Source organism: Blennius ocellaris (assembly GCF_963422515.1).
Source record: "Blennius ocellaris genome assembly, chromosome: 23".
In the NCBI taxonomy this organism is placed as follows: Eukaryota; Metazoa; Chordata; class Actinopteri; order Blenniiformes; family Blenniidae; genus Blennius; species Blennius ocellaris.
Window position 1 is genome coordinate 16,316,061 of NC_137672.1, and position 16,494 is coordinate 16,332,554.

General features: G+C 43.4%; 1 protein-coding gene across 1 annotated transcript; it reads left to right on the plus strand.

Annotated features, from left to right (window-relative positions):
* Nucleotides 1-238: 238 nt before the first annotated feature.
* LOC308146882 (protein O-GlcNAcase) lies at nucleotides 239-15,162 on the plus strand (the record flags this gene model as incomplete). The annotated part of the gene is made up of 17 exons (XM_080518849.1): nucleotides 239-278; nucleotides 2,854-2,905; nucleotides 6,167-6,264; nucleotides 6,631-6,761; nucleotides 6,846-7,017; nucleotides 7,125-7,223; nucleotides 8,993-9,262; nucleotides 10,156-10,242; nucleotides 10,322-10,797; nucleotides 10,890-11,064; nucleotides 11,715-11,771; nucleotides 12,036-12,121; nucleotides 12,220-12,324; nucleotides 12,951-13,042; nucleotides 13,140-13,329; nucleotides 14,020-14,179; nucleotides 15,026-15,162. The coding sequence occupies 17 exons, from the start codon at nucleotides 239-241 to the stop codon at nucleotides 15,160-15,162; spliced, it is 2,427 nt and encodes an 808-aa protein (XP_080374975.1).
* Between the last annotated feature and the right edge of the window lie 1,332 nt (nucleotides 15,163-16,494).

The following is a 16,494-nucleotide window of genomic DNA, read 5'->3' on the forward strand; positions in this document are numbered from 1 at the left end:
TGCACTTTGAACGCACCGCGAGAGCAGGAACGGTGCAGCGAGAGGAAGAGGAGGAGAAGAGACGAGGAAGAGGAGGAGGAGGAGGAGGAGGAGGAGGAGGAGGCAGCAGACCGAGGAGAGGCATGAAAGAACATCCCCGGGACCTGAGCTCGCAGACTGGGACGGCTTGCCGTGTTGCCTCGCCGGTTCGGGGGTCGCCTGGTCGCGGAGGGGGGCGGATGCTCTGAGGAAGAGCGGCATGGAGGAGAAGAGGCAGTTCCTTTGTGGGGTGGTGGAAGGTAAGGAGGCGGCCGACGCTTGATGTCGGTCCTCCTGTCAGTGTGTGTGGGGTTTTTCCTCTCTTATCTCCGGGGGCGATGCATTTTGAATGGACCACCGTTTGACCTACATTCAGACTGATCGTTGGGGGGGGGGGGGGACCACTGGCTGTTTACATGGAGGGTCTTCACGAGATGATGTGACGTGATCACTGAAGCATGAGGAGGAAATGAAAAGAGCAGGCGGTGAAATGCCTTCAGTTTGGGGAAAGGATACAGCAGTGATGGAGAATTAAGATATGATGAGGATGAGGATGATGATGATGATGATGACGATGACGATTTGGTGTGACGATGAAGGTGTTGGGAGACAGTGACACCTTCTGAATAAATCACATCGTGATGCAAAACAACCTCAAACATCAGTCGCTTTACCTTTTTTTTTTCAAACGCTCCAGGGTTTTCTACCCGTATAAAACGTCTGAAAAAATAAGAATATAGCAATTTATATTGTCAGTAGTTTCAACATTCATTAATTTGATCTTTTCCCAAATCATCTCACTTTCAGTGTCAGAAGTAATTAATTACAAATGATTAAGGATTACACCATATTCACTAGTATTCACACCAGCACCATGTCTATTGACATTGTAATTGATTAAAAGCAACTAATACTTTAAAGAGTTTTTGTTTAGATATGACGCCGTACTATGAATAATATTGATAATAATACATTTTATTTGTCGGCGCCTTTCAAAATACCCAAGGTCACTTTTCAATACACATTGGAGATGCAGTTAAAAACATTTTAGTAGCAGTAAAAAAAAAAAAAAGTCTTTGCTTAAACTTAAAAAAAAAATTTCAGTAGTCATTGTTCACATTAAACATGCGTGTTTTTTTCTGAGTATGTACTGTAATTGTATTAAAACGTCAATGTGTGGTGCTCAACTGAATGAAAGTGGATGGTTAAATAAACTAAAAGGAAGTCGTGATCACATGGTGTATATCGTAGTAAAATTTGAGTAAAAGTGCATTCCTGATGAAATGCAAGAATCTTGAAATCATCCTTAATCAGGGTAATCTGTGTCATGCTACTTTAACCCCCGAAAGAGGAGGGAACATGTAAGACAACAACAGGTAAACAAAGTAGAGGACACTTTGAGATCCCAGTGAAAATCGTGACCATGAAGTGAAGGATACTGATCAAGACAGTCGACGGGCGGTTTTCATGTCTCATGTTGAGAGAGGGCAGGCGCCTTTGCAGATAAAGAGCATGAAAAAGTTACTCGGTTGAAAACAAAACATATTCCGCTGCCTAAAAGAACAGTTTTAGGCATTTACCTTAACATCAGGCATGTCTCTCCAGCTGCATCTGTATCTTACTGCATCATCTAATTCTACCAGACAGCAGCAACATAAACATTAATTTTACCCTGCATTTTGCAGCTCAATCATTCCAAATAACAACTATTTTACTTCATGTACTAATTACGATTTGTTTGACAATTTGGCACAACTCTGTGTAAAACTCAGCTCAGCTATGTGATATTAAAAGAAATAGATGCATCGTCAGATCAGGCCGATTTGCAAACGTGCAAATATCTCCTGCATACACACTGCGGAAAAAAGTTAGCCCAAATACAAGATAGGTACACTGAATTTCAGAATAACATTACTTAAAACTAGTGAAATTATGTGTCCATGTCCAGTAAAAGTTACATTTTGGTAGATAAGAAATCTTGAAATACCATTTTTCAAATCTAGATGTAAGATCATCCTCTAAAATGACGGACGACATATAAGAATAACTTTTTTTTTTTAAACAAGCTAAAAAATAATTGCCAAATAATAATAAAAAAAAAATCCTTATTTTATTTACAAATAAAATACACAAAAAGACAAGTGAATGTCCATGTGTTTTTAGAGTTTAGTCTGCATCACTTGTGCCTATATATATATATAGGTATATAGGTATATATGTGTATATGTATATATGTATATATATATATATATATATATATATATATATATATATATATATAATAGTATATTGTATATACACACACACACACACATATATATATATATATATATATATGTGTGTGTGTGTGTGTGTAAAATGTATGTGATTTAATTCCCACTCTGACCCACTTACTGTACACACACACACACACACACACACACACACACACACACACACACACACACACACACACACACACACACACACACACACACACACACACAAACACGGCAGACTTATTCAAAAACACAACGGAGGGAGAGGGACACTAGAGATGCTCCCATTTCTAAGAATAGAGAATGTGATGGAGAGTGTAGCCGGAGATGAATTATGTTTCTGCCAAACGCGGCAGGGATGTGACTAAGCGAGCGCTGGAAGCCCTCGCATCGTTTCCGCGTGGTTCCTCTACGCACAAAAACCTGCAGTTGTAGCGCCGCCGAACCTCGTACGGCAGCCGATCGCTGTCAAGCGTGTGAATAAAAAGATCGAATCCAATGCGTTCCGCTGTCAGTTTGCCTCTTTGATTCCAGTCACGTCACATTGCGTGCTCTCCTTTTCTCCCCCCTCTCTAAGGTTTCTATGGGAGGCCGTGGTCTATGGATCAGAGGAAAGTTCTCTTCCAGTGGTACGTATCTCTGATGAAAGCTCGCAATGAACACATCTGGTGATTGCTTCCCCACGCTGCTCTGTATCTACAGTCTGTGAGCGCAGGTGTCCATGCATGTGTGTTCGACATTTGGTCGGACGGGGCTGTTTGTTTTTGTTTTTTTCTTTTCCCCTCCACTTCACATGAGCAGTGCGATCCCAATGCTGTTGACCTGAAGCCTCTGGGCTAAACCAGGGAGAAGTCGCCAATGCGGAACGAAAAATGGAGAGGGAGAGAGAGAGAGAGAGAGAGTCGGAGGTGTACGCTCTCTATCTTATTACGGTGGGAGGATAGATGACATGACTTGTTTGGTTAGGGTTTGCGTTGGCGTTGCTCTAATTTGTCACCATATTTCAATTTTGGATTGCTTTTCCAGACTGACCAGCAGCATCACTTTTTTTTTTTTTTTTTTTTATTTCCCTCCAGTAAGTGTGTCCATTATCGAGCACATTTCATTTAAGTTTTACAGCCGAAGTGTCAATTCATCATAGCAATCCAACTTCGTCGTTGTCCATGTCCCCGCCATTGTTAATGTTTAGAACATGTTGTTGTCTGGACGTGTACATGTGTGGTTTCGTTCCAAAAAAGGTCTGTTGCAAAAACAAACTTTGCTCAGCAACAAATAGGAGCGGCTCGATGACGAGCTTGAGTCGACTAGTATCTCTAAGAAACAAAGAGCAAAAATCTGAAAACACCTGTAGTGGCGTTTTCTTTATCAGCCCCCTCCACAGTAGCAACTTAACTCTATAAAGGCCCCATATTGTGACGGAGGCGTCATAACAAACGCCATTAAAACGAACAAAGCTGCATTCAGGTGACTCGAGCTGCACATAAGAGACTGTAATCCAAAGTAAATGCAGCAGGACCCGGAATAAATAAAGCTGATTCGGCTCGTCGCCGAGAAAACATTCACCACTTAACACCTATTGATGTGACTTCACCCCCAAAGTGCCTCTGGTCTACGAACAGCAGAGGTGGGGGTTTTTTCTTTTTTCTTTGGAAACTGTTTCCTGCTGTCTAATTTCACAAATTTGCACCATATCTATATATTTTTTTCTTTTGTACTGTTATCCAAATGAACCACCTGCGAAAACACAAACAAAGAGAGAAGCGTGACATCGACGTGACAAGATGCACCAGTGATAGATCTCACGTCGCCTGATTTATTGCTAATATATTCCTTGATCTTACATATGAGATATGGAACCACACGGATTCCCGTTGGGAGCCGTGGCACAGTTTTGCAGTTCGGCAGCCAATCGCGGCAGCGCTGTGCATTCCCCCGGAGAGGGCGGGTCCCTCCGCTCCCCCTGCTCACCCGAACTCGCAAATCATCACCCTGCACTGGTTTTGTTCGTATTCATGAAGGCGAAGGTGCAACGAATCAGTCAAACGCAACAATGAGTCTTTCGACGTTTTTTTTAATCGTCAGGCTTTTGTTTCCCAGCCGACAGGCGATCGGTGCTTTCCGAGGTGGACAAGTTTGGAAATTGAAATTAACTTCCAAAACTTTGTCGGTGTAGCAGCAGCAGCCGAGTGTGTGGGCTCCAGGTTTATTTTTAGACTTCCAGTGTGGGGTGCGGGCGGATAAGAATTCGTTCGCCGAGCGTTGCATAAGATGGGCAGAGAGTGGGGATGTGCATGTGTCTGCATTACGTGTGTGTCATTGTGCGTTCGCAAGAGGTGGGCTGCAGATTTGTGGAGGCGACTTATCTACCATCTGTCCAGGAAGTGAAGCTGTGAAAGAGAGAGAGAGAGAGCGAGAGAGAGAGAGAGAGAGAGAGAGAGAGAGAGAGAGAGAGAGAGAGAGAGAGAGAGAGAGAGAGAGAGAGAGAGAGAGAGAATGACAACACTGCCCACCCACAAATGACAAGAAAGAGAAGAGCAGGTCCACATCCAGGGTGATATTTGTATATATAATTGTATATATATATATATATATATATATGCAGGATGATGCAGACATTGTTCCGCCACGCTTACGATGCTCTATTTATAATTCAGCCGGTCATTTCCTGTAACTGAAGTGGCCTCGGAGCCTCGCGATCGATAGCGTCGATTTATTTTCTTGTGGTTGTTCATTCTCAAATTCCAGCCTTACTCCAGGACCGCTACCTGACAACTCCAAGGCTGCAGCTTAGGAAAATATAAGAGATAAATGTTGGGTTTTTTTGTGGGTTTTTTTTTAGAACGGTAGAGTACCTTTAGCTAAAACACAAGTCACATGTAAAAAGTAAGGAAACTTTTAATGGGAGCTGCGTTTGTGGGATGAGCAGCAGAATCTATCGGTCTCGCTCATGAAAGATTGTGATGAGTGATGAGAGTGATCAGAAAACTGCAATATCATGGAAAAGTTCATTATGTCAGTTATTTCCGCACTAACTAACTAAATAGTCGAAAAATTTTTAATTTTTATTTATTATTTATGATTATTCACTTTGTCACATGTTCACTATTTCAACGCCTGTAAATCTGAACAGAAAAAGAATCTTCATAACGGTTGTATGTCTATGATTTCTTTCCACCAAGTGTCTCGTCTTTACAGGTTGGACGCTGCCAGCCAAGGCAGTGGAGCATTTTGTACCTACCCTTGTTCATAAAAAAAGCAATAAAAAGCTATTGATTGTGGAACAGTATAAAAGGAAAACAAACAGGCCTTCCGATGGGATCACAGATAAACAGAGTAATACCCTTCCAAACACGCAATACTTTATCTCTTGCATGTAGTTTCTATCTTATCATGGAGTGAGAACATTTAATATCTTTCTATTTTTGATTTTATTAAGAATTATGCACTTTTCAGCTCATTTAAGTAGAGAAATTGACAGTTTATTGAAAATCTTTAAAGGAATTATTCTTTATTTGCTTGCCTCTGATTGGCAAAACTCTCCACAGCAGGGGTGAGTAATTTAACATCAGCTTCATATCTTTGTGGATTAACTGTGGCTGAAATGTGATTTAATGCTCAGATAGATAAATTATTTATCATTACAAGATGCTGTTTTGTCCATAATGGTCATTCAAAGCAGTTAGGAATCAAAACTTAAAGCTTTATTGTAAAGTGCAGATACCTCACTATGAAATTAATGTAACTACCTCAGACGGGGAATTGATGGTCCTCCTAGTTCTACATTTCCAGCTTTAGGAAACACATATTTCATCTCTACACTTTGTCGAAATCTCTCTCATCTCTGCTTGATAGCATACTTTCTCTGCTGTCCCCTTTTCTTTCTCCTCCAGGATGCAGCACTGGGGGTTGAACACCTACTTGTACGGCCCAAAAGACGACCTGAAACACAGGCTGCTGTGGAGAGAAGTCTATTCTCCCGAAGAGGAGAGTAAGCAAACCTATCACAGACAGCTGAACAACTGTTTTTGAATTACTTTGTTTGGTGGCGAAATTAAACTTCATTAAAAAAAAAAAACCCATTGTATGCTTGAGGGAGAATGTCTTCAGTGACAAATATACATTTCTATAACAAACATAAAATCATCAATAGTCTTTTATGCTGTACATTTTTTTCTTTTTCTTTTTTTTTTTTTGCAATACCCAATGCTTCGAATCAAGCAAGATTTTCTCATGAGATGCGTAATATCTACAGTGCAATTAATTGTTGCGATATGAGAATACTAAAAGTCATTCTAGGGTTGTTTATTATGTCTAAAGCTCTTTATTTACATTTCTTCCTCCTCTATCTTGCCAGGTCAGTTGCGCACGCTCATAGTTGAGGCCCAGTCGAGAGGCCTGAGGTTTGTTTACGCGCTCTCTCCCGGTCAGGACATCGTCTTTTCTTCCTCCTGCGACTTGACGCTGCTCAAACGCAAGCTGAGGCAGGTGAGTACGGCGCACGGCGATAACATGTCCCACAGAAACGGTTGTACAACTCGGAATACCTCCCGTTCAATCGCTCTCACGCAGGTGTCGGACCTGGGCTGCCAGGCATTTGCCATCCTGTTCGACGACATCGATCACTCCATGTGCCAGGCTGATAGCGAGGCCTTCGCCTCGTTTGCCCACGCTCAGGTCACTGTAACCAATGAAATCTATCGGTTCTTGGGAGAACCGCCCGTCTTCCTGTTCTGCCCTACAGGTTAAGATTCAAGAATTACAATCGCAGTCTGGACTGATATTGCTCTACGTGGATACATGTTTGTACGGTGTTTTTTTAAATAAACATTGCCTCTTCTCTTCCTGTAGAGTACTGTGGATCTCTGTGTTCTCCCAGTGTGTCGAAATCTCCCTACCTGCAAACTGTAGGAGAAGACCTACTGCCTGACATTACTGTGATATGGACAGGTGAGACGCAGACACTGACACTGTACGACGTGGCCGCTGTCACACTGTGAAGCTGTCGCTTGTCGTTTTGTTGTGATGACGAGCACCTACTTGGTAAACAACGGGCACACACAAGCACATGCAAATGAGTACAGGCACAGATCCACGCAAACTCCTCCACACAGCAGAAAGGACTGAGCTGCAAGTCCACCCACACGCATATGGAAGTACAGTAGAAAAACACACACACACCATTTTATCACCTACGTCTAATCATCTAGTTAATTTCAGAAGCTTTGTTTCAGCTGTTAAATCATGTTTGAAATGCTTACGTCTTAAGAATTTTTCTTTAATGCTTTAATCATTACATAAAATTTCTTTGATTAGTGAATTGTCTCAAGTTGAATGAAGACATTTGACATCTATATTCTACACACTTTATCCAATTGAGGCTGAAGCTGGTCCATGCTGACTGGTGAAGGCAGGATGCGGAGAAGAGATGTCCGCACTCCATCACAGAGTCAGACAAACACGCGTAACGTCACCTTCACAATAGAGAACCACCGATTAACCTTAAACCTTCAACCTGTTGTTGAACTGAGGAAACCGGAGAACCTGGAGAAAACCCACATTGAGAGAACATGAAAACTCCACACAGGAAAAACCTGAATGTATGTATTGTCGCTGATAAGTGTTTATAACTAAACCACGTGGCCCACTTTCAGAACCAAACATGTTTATTTGTTATTTCCACTGTGGAAGTCAGTGAAATGGGATGATTTGCAAAACAAATGTCCAGCGGACCAAAGACACGGTGCCAGAGTTTTGTCTTTGGACAACAGCTGTTACAGCGGAACCATATGTACGTTTTTCTGCTCTGGCTTCAGAGGAGGCACGGCCCGCTGGGATTGTTTTGTCCCAGTGGCTTTAGAGATGAATCCAGTCCAGCACAAAGTCAAACACCCCCTCATATCAGTCTTGGCACTGCTATAGTCCCGAATAACCTAGTTTTAAAGCAGTGCAGCTCATCTGTGAGCCGCTGAGTTTGGTTTTTTTTAGTCTTCATGATCTACCTTCATGTTTGAACTCTTAAGCTCTTATCACCAGGTTTACTAACAGCCCTAAATGCTATAACATCCATGAGGTCATATGAAATTAGTTTGCATGTTCTCACTTTCTGTGTGTGCGTGTGTGTTTTCTTCAGGTACACCCACCTGTCTTAGGACCCTGTACTCACATGCCTTCACATGTCGTCTACTGTGATCAGCACCGAGTCAGCTAAAGCATTGCAAAAGATGGATGTGAAAATTTTACAATGCCCGGAGCACAAGTCTAGTTTTCTTTATTGTGGGTTTATAGCGCTTCTTAGAAATTCTGAACTCCCTGAGAACTCCTCGCCGCAGAAAATTGGCTGAGACAGTGAAATAGTTTATCATCTATTGAACTCCTTGTTTCAATTAGAAAAGGCGACGAGTTTTCTGGAGGCCCATCAGAATAAAAACACGCAAATGACTCGCATGCAAAGTATATGACAAACCGATGTGAGAAAATATGCAAAGTTGGCCGTGTTTTTCTGCTTCGTCAGAGAAAACGTTCATTACCCCACGGCAGATTATGTAATTATGCTACACTAAAGTCTCAAAGCACAACTCTCCCATGGTTATCAAATGTACTTTACTTCAGATGTCATATCATGAAGGTCCACTCAGTGTAAAACAGCTTATTCATTTGAGCTAACCATGACCGTGTGTAACGTTGGAAAATTTTTTTATATCCCCTTCATCTCACAGGCAGCAAGGTCATATCCAGGAAACTGTCGGTCGACTGCCTGGCAGAGGTGGAGGCCGTCCTCCAGCGTCCCCCTCTCGTCTGGGACAACCTGCACGCCAACGACTACGACTCCCGCCGCCTCTTCCTGGGGCCCTTCAAGGGTCGGGAGCCTCAGCTGAGGAGCCACCTGAGGGGTCTGCTGCTCAACCCCAACTGCGAGTTCGAAGCCAATTACATCCCGCTGCACACGCTGGGAAGCTGGTTCAGAGCTGGGAAAGAGGAGATGAAAGGTGAGGGGGGGGCGTGGCGGAGCCAGATGGATGAATTGAGGAAGCGGCGGTAATGAGACTGGAGATCTCCAGAGTTAATAATCAAATATTGGTTCTGCCAGACCACATCCATCCACAACAACAACAAAAAAAAAAGTTTAATAAGATGGCGTTGCTTGGCAACGACAAAAACCAACCAAATAAATACACTTTTAAGCTCCAATCTGATGTCCTGGAATAGTTACTGTCTAAGCCTTTATCTACACGCAGTACAAACATTTAGCTCATACTGACTCACACAACTTCAAACCATCTGCTTCCACCTCAAAAAGACAGTGACATTAAGTATTTTATCAGCGTTACACACACTTCCTCAAACCTTTGCCTCTCCTCTATGACATCCCTTGCGTTACATTTCACCACGACAGCAAAACACGTGAAGCTGGACGAAGAGAAACTGCGGAATGAAGCAAGGGAATTGGATGGAAAGTGTTCGGAGCAGAGAAGCACTGTAGCGTGTGACGTTTTGAAGACTGGGCGGGGGAAGAGAGAGAGAGAAAAGAGAGAGAGTAGGAATGGAGGATTCATTATGTGCCGTGATAAAGGAAAGAAATGAGAAGCGAGCGGGGCTCTTCCGTGGAGGAGAAAACGAGGCGGACGGCTGGTGGAGGCTTTAATGGAGGAGAGAAGGGGGGGGGGGGAAAGATGAAGAGCAGTGATGAGGATGCAGATGTAGGACAGATTTTAATGATTCTATCAAAGCATGCTGTGCAGCTCTGTAATGTTTTGCTTAGGTTGAACTGAGTTCATGCTAAACGGTTAGAGCCTGGTTTTCTGTTGAGAGACACTCCATGAATTTAAATTAGTGGTACATCCCGATAGACACTCTTAACACAATGATGTGTGTGCTCCAGATGAGGAGTGTGAGTATTGTCCGGACCGGGCTCTGTCTGCTGCGCTATGCGATTGGATGGAAGAACTCAACCAACCCCTACAAGCTGGTAAAAAAAAAAAAATGTTTAATGCAAATGACCTTTATTTATTTACACTCCAGCTGCATCAATATCTTTACCATTACAGGTCGTCAATGTACGAAGACGGAACAACGTGTCTCGGCTCCTTCGACTCGCTGCAAAACTCCTGACAGATCCGAATGCTCTTCCGCCTTCAGGGGGAGCTCAGCCGTGGCCAAGCTCCCCGTCTTCCCTTTAAACTCCAGCTCCCCTCCGACCTCACCCACTAAGGCCAAGGGAGAGAGGGAAGGCCGAGAGGGCGAGAGACGGAGGACAAACCAGCTCGGACAGCCCAGTCAGCAACCCCCAGTATCCAGGCACGGCGCACCCGCCGCTGGGGGTCGTGGGCAGAAGGCCCAGGGTCGGGGGTCCTGTGCAGGGAAAGGCACGCTCAGCGAGTCCCAGGTGCGGCTCCTGGTTGGTCTTCATTATCTCCCTCATGAACACGGCGCGTCAGCCCAGAAGCTGCTGCAGGATCTGACCTGGCTGAAGACAAACTGCCACCTGGTCGGCACCAACAGCAAGAAGGCCCCGCCTCAGAAGGTGGACTTTTAAACTGCGCCTGAATACAATGAGGCTGAAAGTTCTCTACGGTATCTCATCAGTTCTCTTGCACGTGTCTTCAACTGTTTAAGGCCGATGAGTGGCGTGGGCGGGCCTCCAGGTTCCTCAGCCTCTGTGAAGACATCGCACAGCTTCATTACAGCGTCGTGAGCGGGGCCAACCGAGCTGTGCTGTATGACCTTTACCCATACGTGTGGGACCTGAGGAATACAGCGCTTGTGGCCAAAGCCTTCATATGCTGGCTGGGTAGGAACGCAGCGAGAGAAACCACAGAAAATATGCAATTATTTTTTGATCTTATTAGAATTTACTTGGTCATAGAATAAACATTGTCATACTTTGCCATAAAGTAATATAGCATAATATAGCATATCATACTAAATATAATCTGATCTGATCTGATCTGATCTGATCTGATCTGATCTGATATAATATAATATAATATAATATAATATAATATAATATAATGTAATATAATATAATATAATATAGCATAGCATAATTAGACATCATGATTATTGTACAGGTTTTCCATATGCTGGCCACAATAAAAAGCCCCTCAAGTATCAAAATATATTATGGTAATATAAGTTTGTAGTACAGGCTGTAAAAAAACAAAGAGTGATATTGTTCAGGATTGACCTCAGTTTGGACCACTGAAGAGTCAACATCCACCCCCCCCCGCCACGTCACTGGCTTTTCTAATGAGTTAATTGAGCCTGTCGGCCAAAATGATTACATTTATTTTTGGTAATTAAATTACCTGCTGAAGCTCATCATCTCCATGACGTTCGGTTGCACAGGACCAGCAAAATGAAGTACGACAGTGTAGATTTGTGTTTCATCTTAATGGCTGATAACGAGGAGAGACTCACTTTCTCATTTGCCCCTTTCAGATGGTCGAGTGCAGAGTGACAGCTCCACCCTCGGCTCCTGGAGGAACTGCTTCCACTGTGAGTGCGCCGTATGTTTACCACTGTAATTTGCTAACCGCATGTTAGTTTACTTTCTTACCTCCTCGGCACTAAATGTCATACTGCATTGAGAACTGAATCTCTACTCACACTTCAAATATTGAAACTTTTTTTTTTTTTTAATTCAGTTGACAAATCTGTAAACCACAGCATTTTTATGACGACGTCAATATTTAAAGCTGTGCGATTATTTCATTGGCTGTGACCACGCGCTATCACCAGTTGACGTGTGCTCTGTCGTAGGGTGTGGCAAGGCCACGGGTGCCGACCTGATGGGCGTGGAGTCCGAGCCGTGGGCGTTCAAAGGGGGCGTGTCAGGGGAGGTGCAGGTGAGTCTGGATTCGTGTGGCACTGAATAATGCATGTGCAGCTCAGCTCCGCCGGGTGGAGCTTTTCAAGCTGTTTACTGTGTGCGTGTGGTGTGTAGATGCTCCTCCCGATAGGCAGCAGCAGTGAACTGTTCACCCATCCTCCTCCTCTCTTCCCTACCTCTCGCCTCTACAACGTCAGGCCGTACCACAGCAAAGACAAGGTAAGAGAAAGCCTCCGCTGCACCCTCATGAAACATTCAATATCTGCACTGAAGAAACTGAAGGGCAGGGAACATTAGTGCAATGCTTTAGTCTCATGCATATCGACTCCAGCAGGGGCGTCAAACACATTTCAGTTCAGGGGAAACATACAGCCCAATTTTGATCTGGAGTAGATCGGACTAGTAAAATAGGGCTGTAATAACCTTTATTTTTAAACTTTGGGAACAATGCTAGTTTGCTAGACTTCATGGCAGCATCACCAATATCTCAGCTCAGTGACTTGGTGTATTGTCTGCTACTTTCGGAAAAAATAATCTTTGTTTTCCTGCCAGTTTTGGTCCACGGGCCTCATATTTGACACCCCTGTGCTCGAGGAACTCAAACAGTTTTGATAAAAACAACCCCGGAGCTGGGGAAAAAAAACAAACAAACAAAAAAATAACCACATTTTGTGCTCATTGACTTGGAAGGTCATGGAAAATTCATGGAATTTCAAATCGGTCACCTGATACGGTTTCTGTCTGTGAGGTTTTGAAGTACTTTGTTGTTTTTAAGGGAAAGCAAAACATTTACACCCTTGTTGAAGGGATATGGACCTTACAGTCTCTTACAATATTTTGTGTAGGTGGAGCTTTATCGGATGGTACGACAACTCCACCTGAGGACTCAGGGCGGCCAAGAGTCTACTATTGCTCATCCAGATATCATAGGGGACAGGTGTGTGTGTATGTGTATGTGTGTATGGGTGTGTGTAAATCATTGTTGGACCGGTGTATGGACATGTTTTAAGATTCTACTACTGTCGTTCCCTTAGATGTCTTGGACCGTGCCTGGCACTGTGTCCGGAGTACAGCTTCATCTTGGAAGACGAGCTCGGTGTGTGCGGCTGCGTGTTGGGCATCTCGGATGTTCGCTCCTTCGCCAAGCGGTGTCAGGCCACCTGGATACCCGCCATGAGGGACAAATACCCGCCCAAAGCAAACAACACGTACACTAACGCACAGGTAAATACAGATACAGGTCAGATTACCAGACGTCTCTTTGAGTGTTGAGATTTTAATCACTATTAACCACTATTTCAGTAGTTAAGCTTGAATTGTGGATTTCTATTCTCACAAACTACCTCAGGGTTTGAACTGATGGCGAGCAACACAGCCAAAGCTGTGACATTTGTGATTTATTCACAGCGCGTCAGCGCCACAGTTACGCAGTGGATGACTGTCGTTCACACTGACGTCACACTGATGTGTTAAAATGACATTTATCTTTTTTTTTTTTTCACTCCCTCACTTTTCCTCCTTGCATTACTTTGCTGTACATATATCTGATATGGGTCTTGAAACCTAGAAAAATATGTGACGAAACCTCCATGCAAGCAATTTTTGTTCCAAGAAAATCTGCTTACCAGTAGACAGGAAGTACATTAGACTAATAAGAGTCTGTGTTTACAAAAGGAAATCAGCTGATGCAGCAGTGAAACGGTGCTTGAAGGCATCCTAAAATATAGTACGTAAAACACTTTAATGGTGGTTACCTTTCAAACTGTCCAATTTACTGGATAACTTCAACGTTCATCTACTCTAATGAGCCTTTTGGACACATTTGGTAACAGTGACACCTAGTGGCAGTGATGGGGAACTGCATGGATATAGAGTCAGTGGATAGAATTTAAAAGTTGTTATTTTTCTTTCTAGGACCTAATCCAGTTGATGGAGGAGGACCAAGGCGAGTACCCCGACTCGCTCCTCTACCACTTCCCCTCGCAGCTGCGGCTGGACGCCCTGCCCGAGCTGGTGGACGTCAGCGTGAGCCGCACGCTGCTCACCTCCCTCCTCACCGCGCTCAAGGCCAACGGTAAGCTCAGTGTGTGTGTGTCTGTGTGTGTGTGTGTGAGTGAACATCTGAAATGTTTTGGCTTTGACTGACACCTCATTATGTGCTTGGGAGGTTTTTAGATAAATCTGTCTCCATCAAGGCTAAAAACGAGGAACAGAGGAAGACAGCGGAACAAACATTGCGAGCTGAATGATGATACTTACTACACCTCGTAACATGCACCACTAATGCAAGCAGAGTTTGATCATCATGAAGAACGAAATTATGCTCTAAATCCTCTTTTCTCACCTGAGAAAATTAATCTGCGGAATCCACACCTGCTTAATTATTTCCTTTACGAAAAATACGCTTTCATAAACCACACGGGAAAAGTACGATGGAGATTCTGTCCTTTTTCTGCTACAGTCGTGAAGAACATGCATTTGTGGGATGAGCAGAGTACATGGGTTGCGAAATCTTCTCATTTACTGACTGGAAGTCTGCTGCTTAAAATAGAAATAAACAGGCTTTGTACTAGTAGCAGATTTATTATCAAGAGGAAGTGTTAAGTAATAACTTTCCAAAAGTTTGCACGATTTTGCAGTTTTAGTGTTTCTGGTATGTTGTGTTTTATTGGTATAATTTCAGTTCTTTCCATTCACTGTACATTTCAGATTCTTTATATACACATTGATATATTCATTTTTGCGTGTTTGATCTTAGTATATCGAATAAGTTTGCATATCTTGATTGTCACATTTAAAAAATTTTTACTTAAATGTACTCAAAAGTAATTGGCCAACGTTTTACACTTTTGTTTAATGTTCAATCTCGATGAGTATATTTTATCTGTGTGTGTGTGTCTGTGTGTGTGTGTGTGTGTAGGTTCTCAGGGTGTTTTCTGTGAGGTGCAGCCTACAGACCGTCAGCGGCTGGAGTTTCTGACTAAACTGGGCTTCTTGGAGATCCTCAGAGGAGAAGCTCGGAGCAGAGAAGGGGTGGTGCTGGGAAGGCTGCTCTGAGCACACACGCACACACACACACACACACACACGCACACACGCACACACACACGATATGATACAGTACAGCGTATAAATGATTGCAAGAGGAAACTCTTTGAGTCCGTGTGGCAGATAAACGCGATGAACACAGAGACTTTTGAGGGATTTACAAAAAAATATAAACTAAGACGTGCGTCGAAACGTTTAGCAGAGCTCCGCTAATCTGTGTGGGATGCCAACCCCTGCAGGAGGATTAGCTGATTTCCTTCAGAAGTCAAAGGAAGGCGGCAGCAGTGTCGGTGGAGCAGAGTGCGAGATCCAGTCAGACGGAGCAGACTCGTCCCTGGGCCACGACGGGCAATGATCACTGTCAACAAGTAACGACCTCCTCAGCATTTATATCCAGCTCGTTTGGTTCAATGAACTGATCTGACGTGAAGAAAACGACCACCAGGAAGTTTTGATTCCTAAGTTTTGGTTGAACAATTCCAATATAACATGCACTTTTTTTGTTTTTGTTTGTTTATAGCAGTTTCCACCAGAGAGATAAATATCTCACAGTGAGGATATGACATGCAATTTGGAGAAGCAAACTCTTGCACTGGCAAATCACTTGGAAAAAAAAGTTCTTATAGAATAAAGGACAGACTTAAATTAACCACCAGACTCAAAAATCCCACAGAGACTAAAAAGACACGGTTCAGAACATCTTAAAGTCACAATTAATTTATTTTTATAAGCGGACTAATAAGCTAATAAAATGCAATCTGAATTCAGCTGCTCGCTTCGCCGGCCTGACCCTCATCTACTACAATATGACAACCCCCTCCGTGACCACGGCGAGGCGTCTGCGCTCCATCTTGTGCTCTGCTCCTTCTGCTTTCTTCACAAACGCTCATATTTTTTTTTTCAGTTCGGATGTTGTTTTGTAGCAGCTGTCCCGTCGGGTAGATAGTCACAGGAGTGGCGTCACTGTTTACATAAGCTTAGTTTAGATGAATGTTTACATGCATGAAGAACAAAACATTGGCGCGGCGGTCAACGCGGTCGGGGACGCGTGTGCGCGGACAATGAAACACAAAGCGAGTACGATTTTTTTTGTTTTTCAACGGCATGTGGGCGTCACTCAGCAGTTAAAGTTGTAAAGACTTAGAAAATGCAAATGCATGCGTGCTAGAATTACACAAACACACACATGCGCACGCACACACACACACACACACAGACATAAGTGAAGTTTACACTTAATTGGTCAGATACCTCTCCCTCGAAATCTACAGTTGTCAGATACTGTAAGCAATACCTGTGTGTGTAGAACCGATACACATCGGTACATGGTGTATGTGTGTG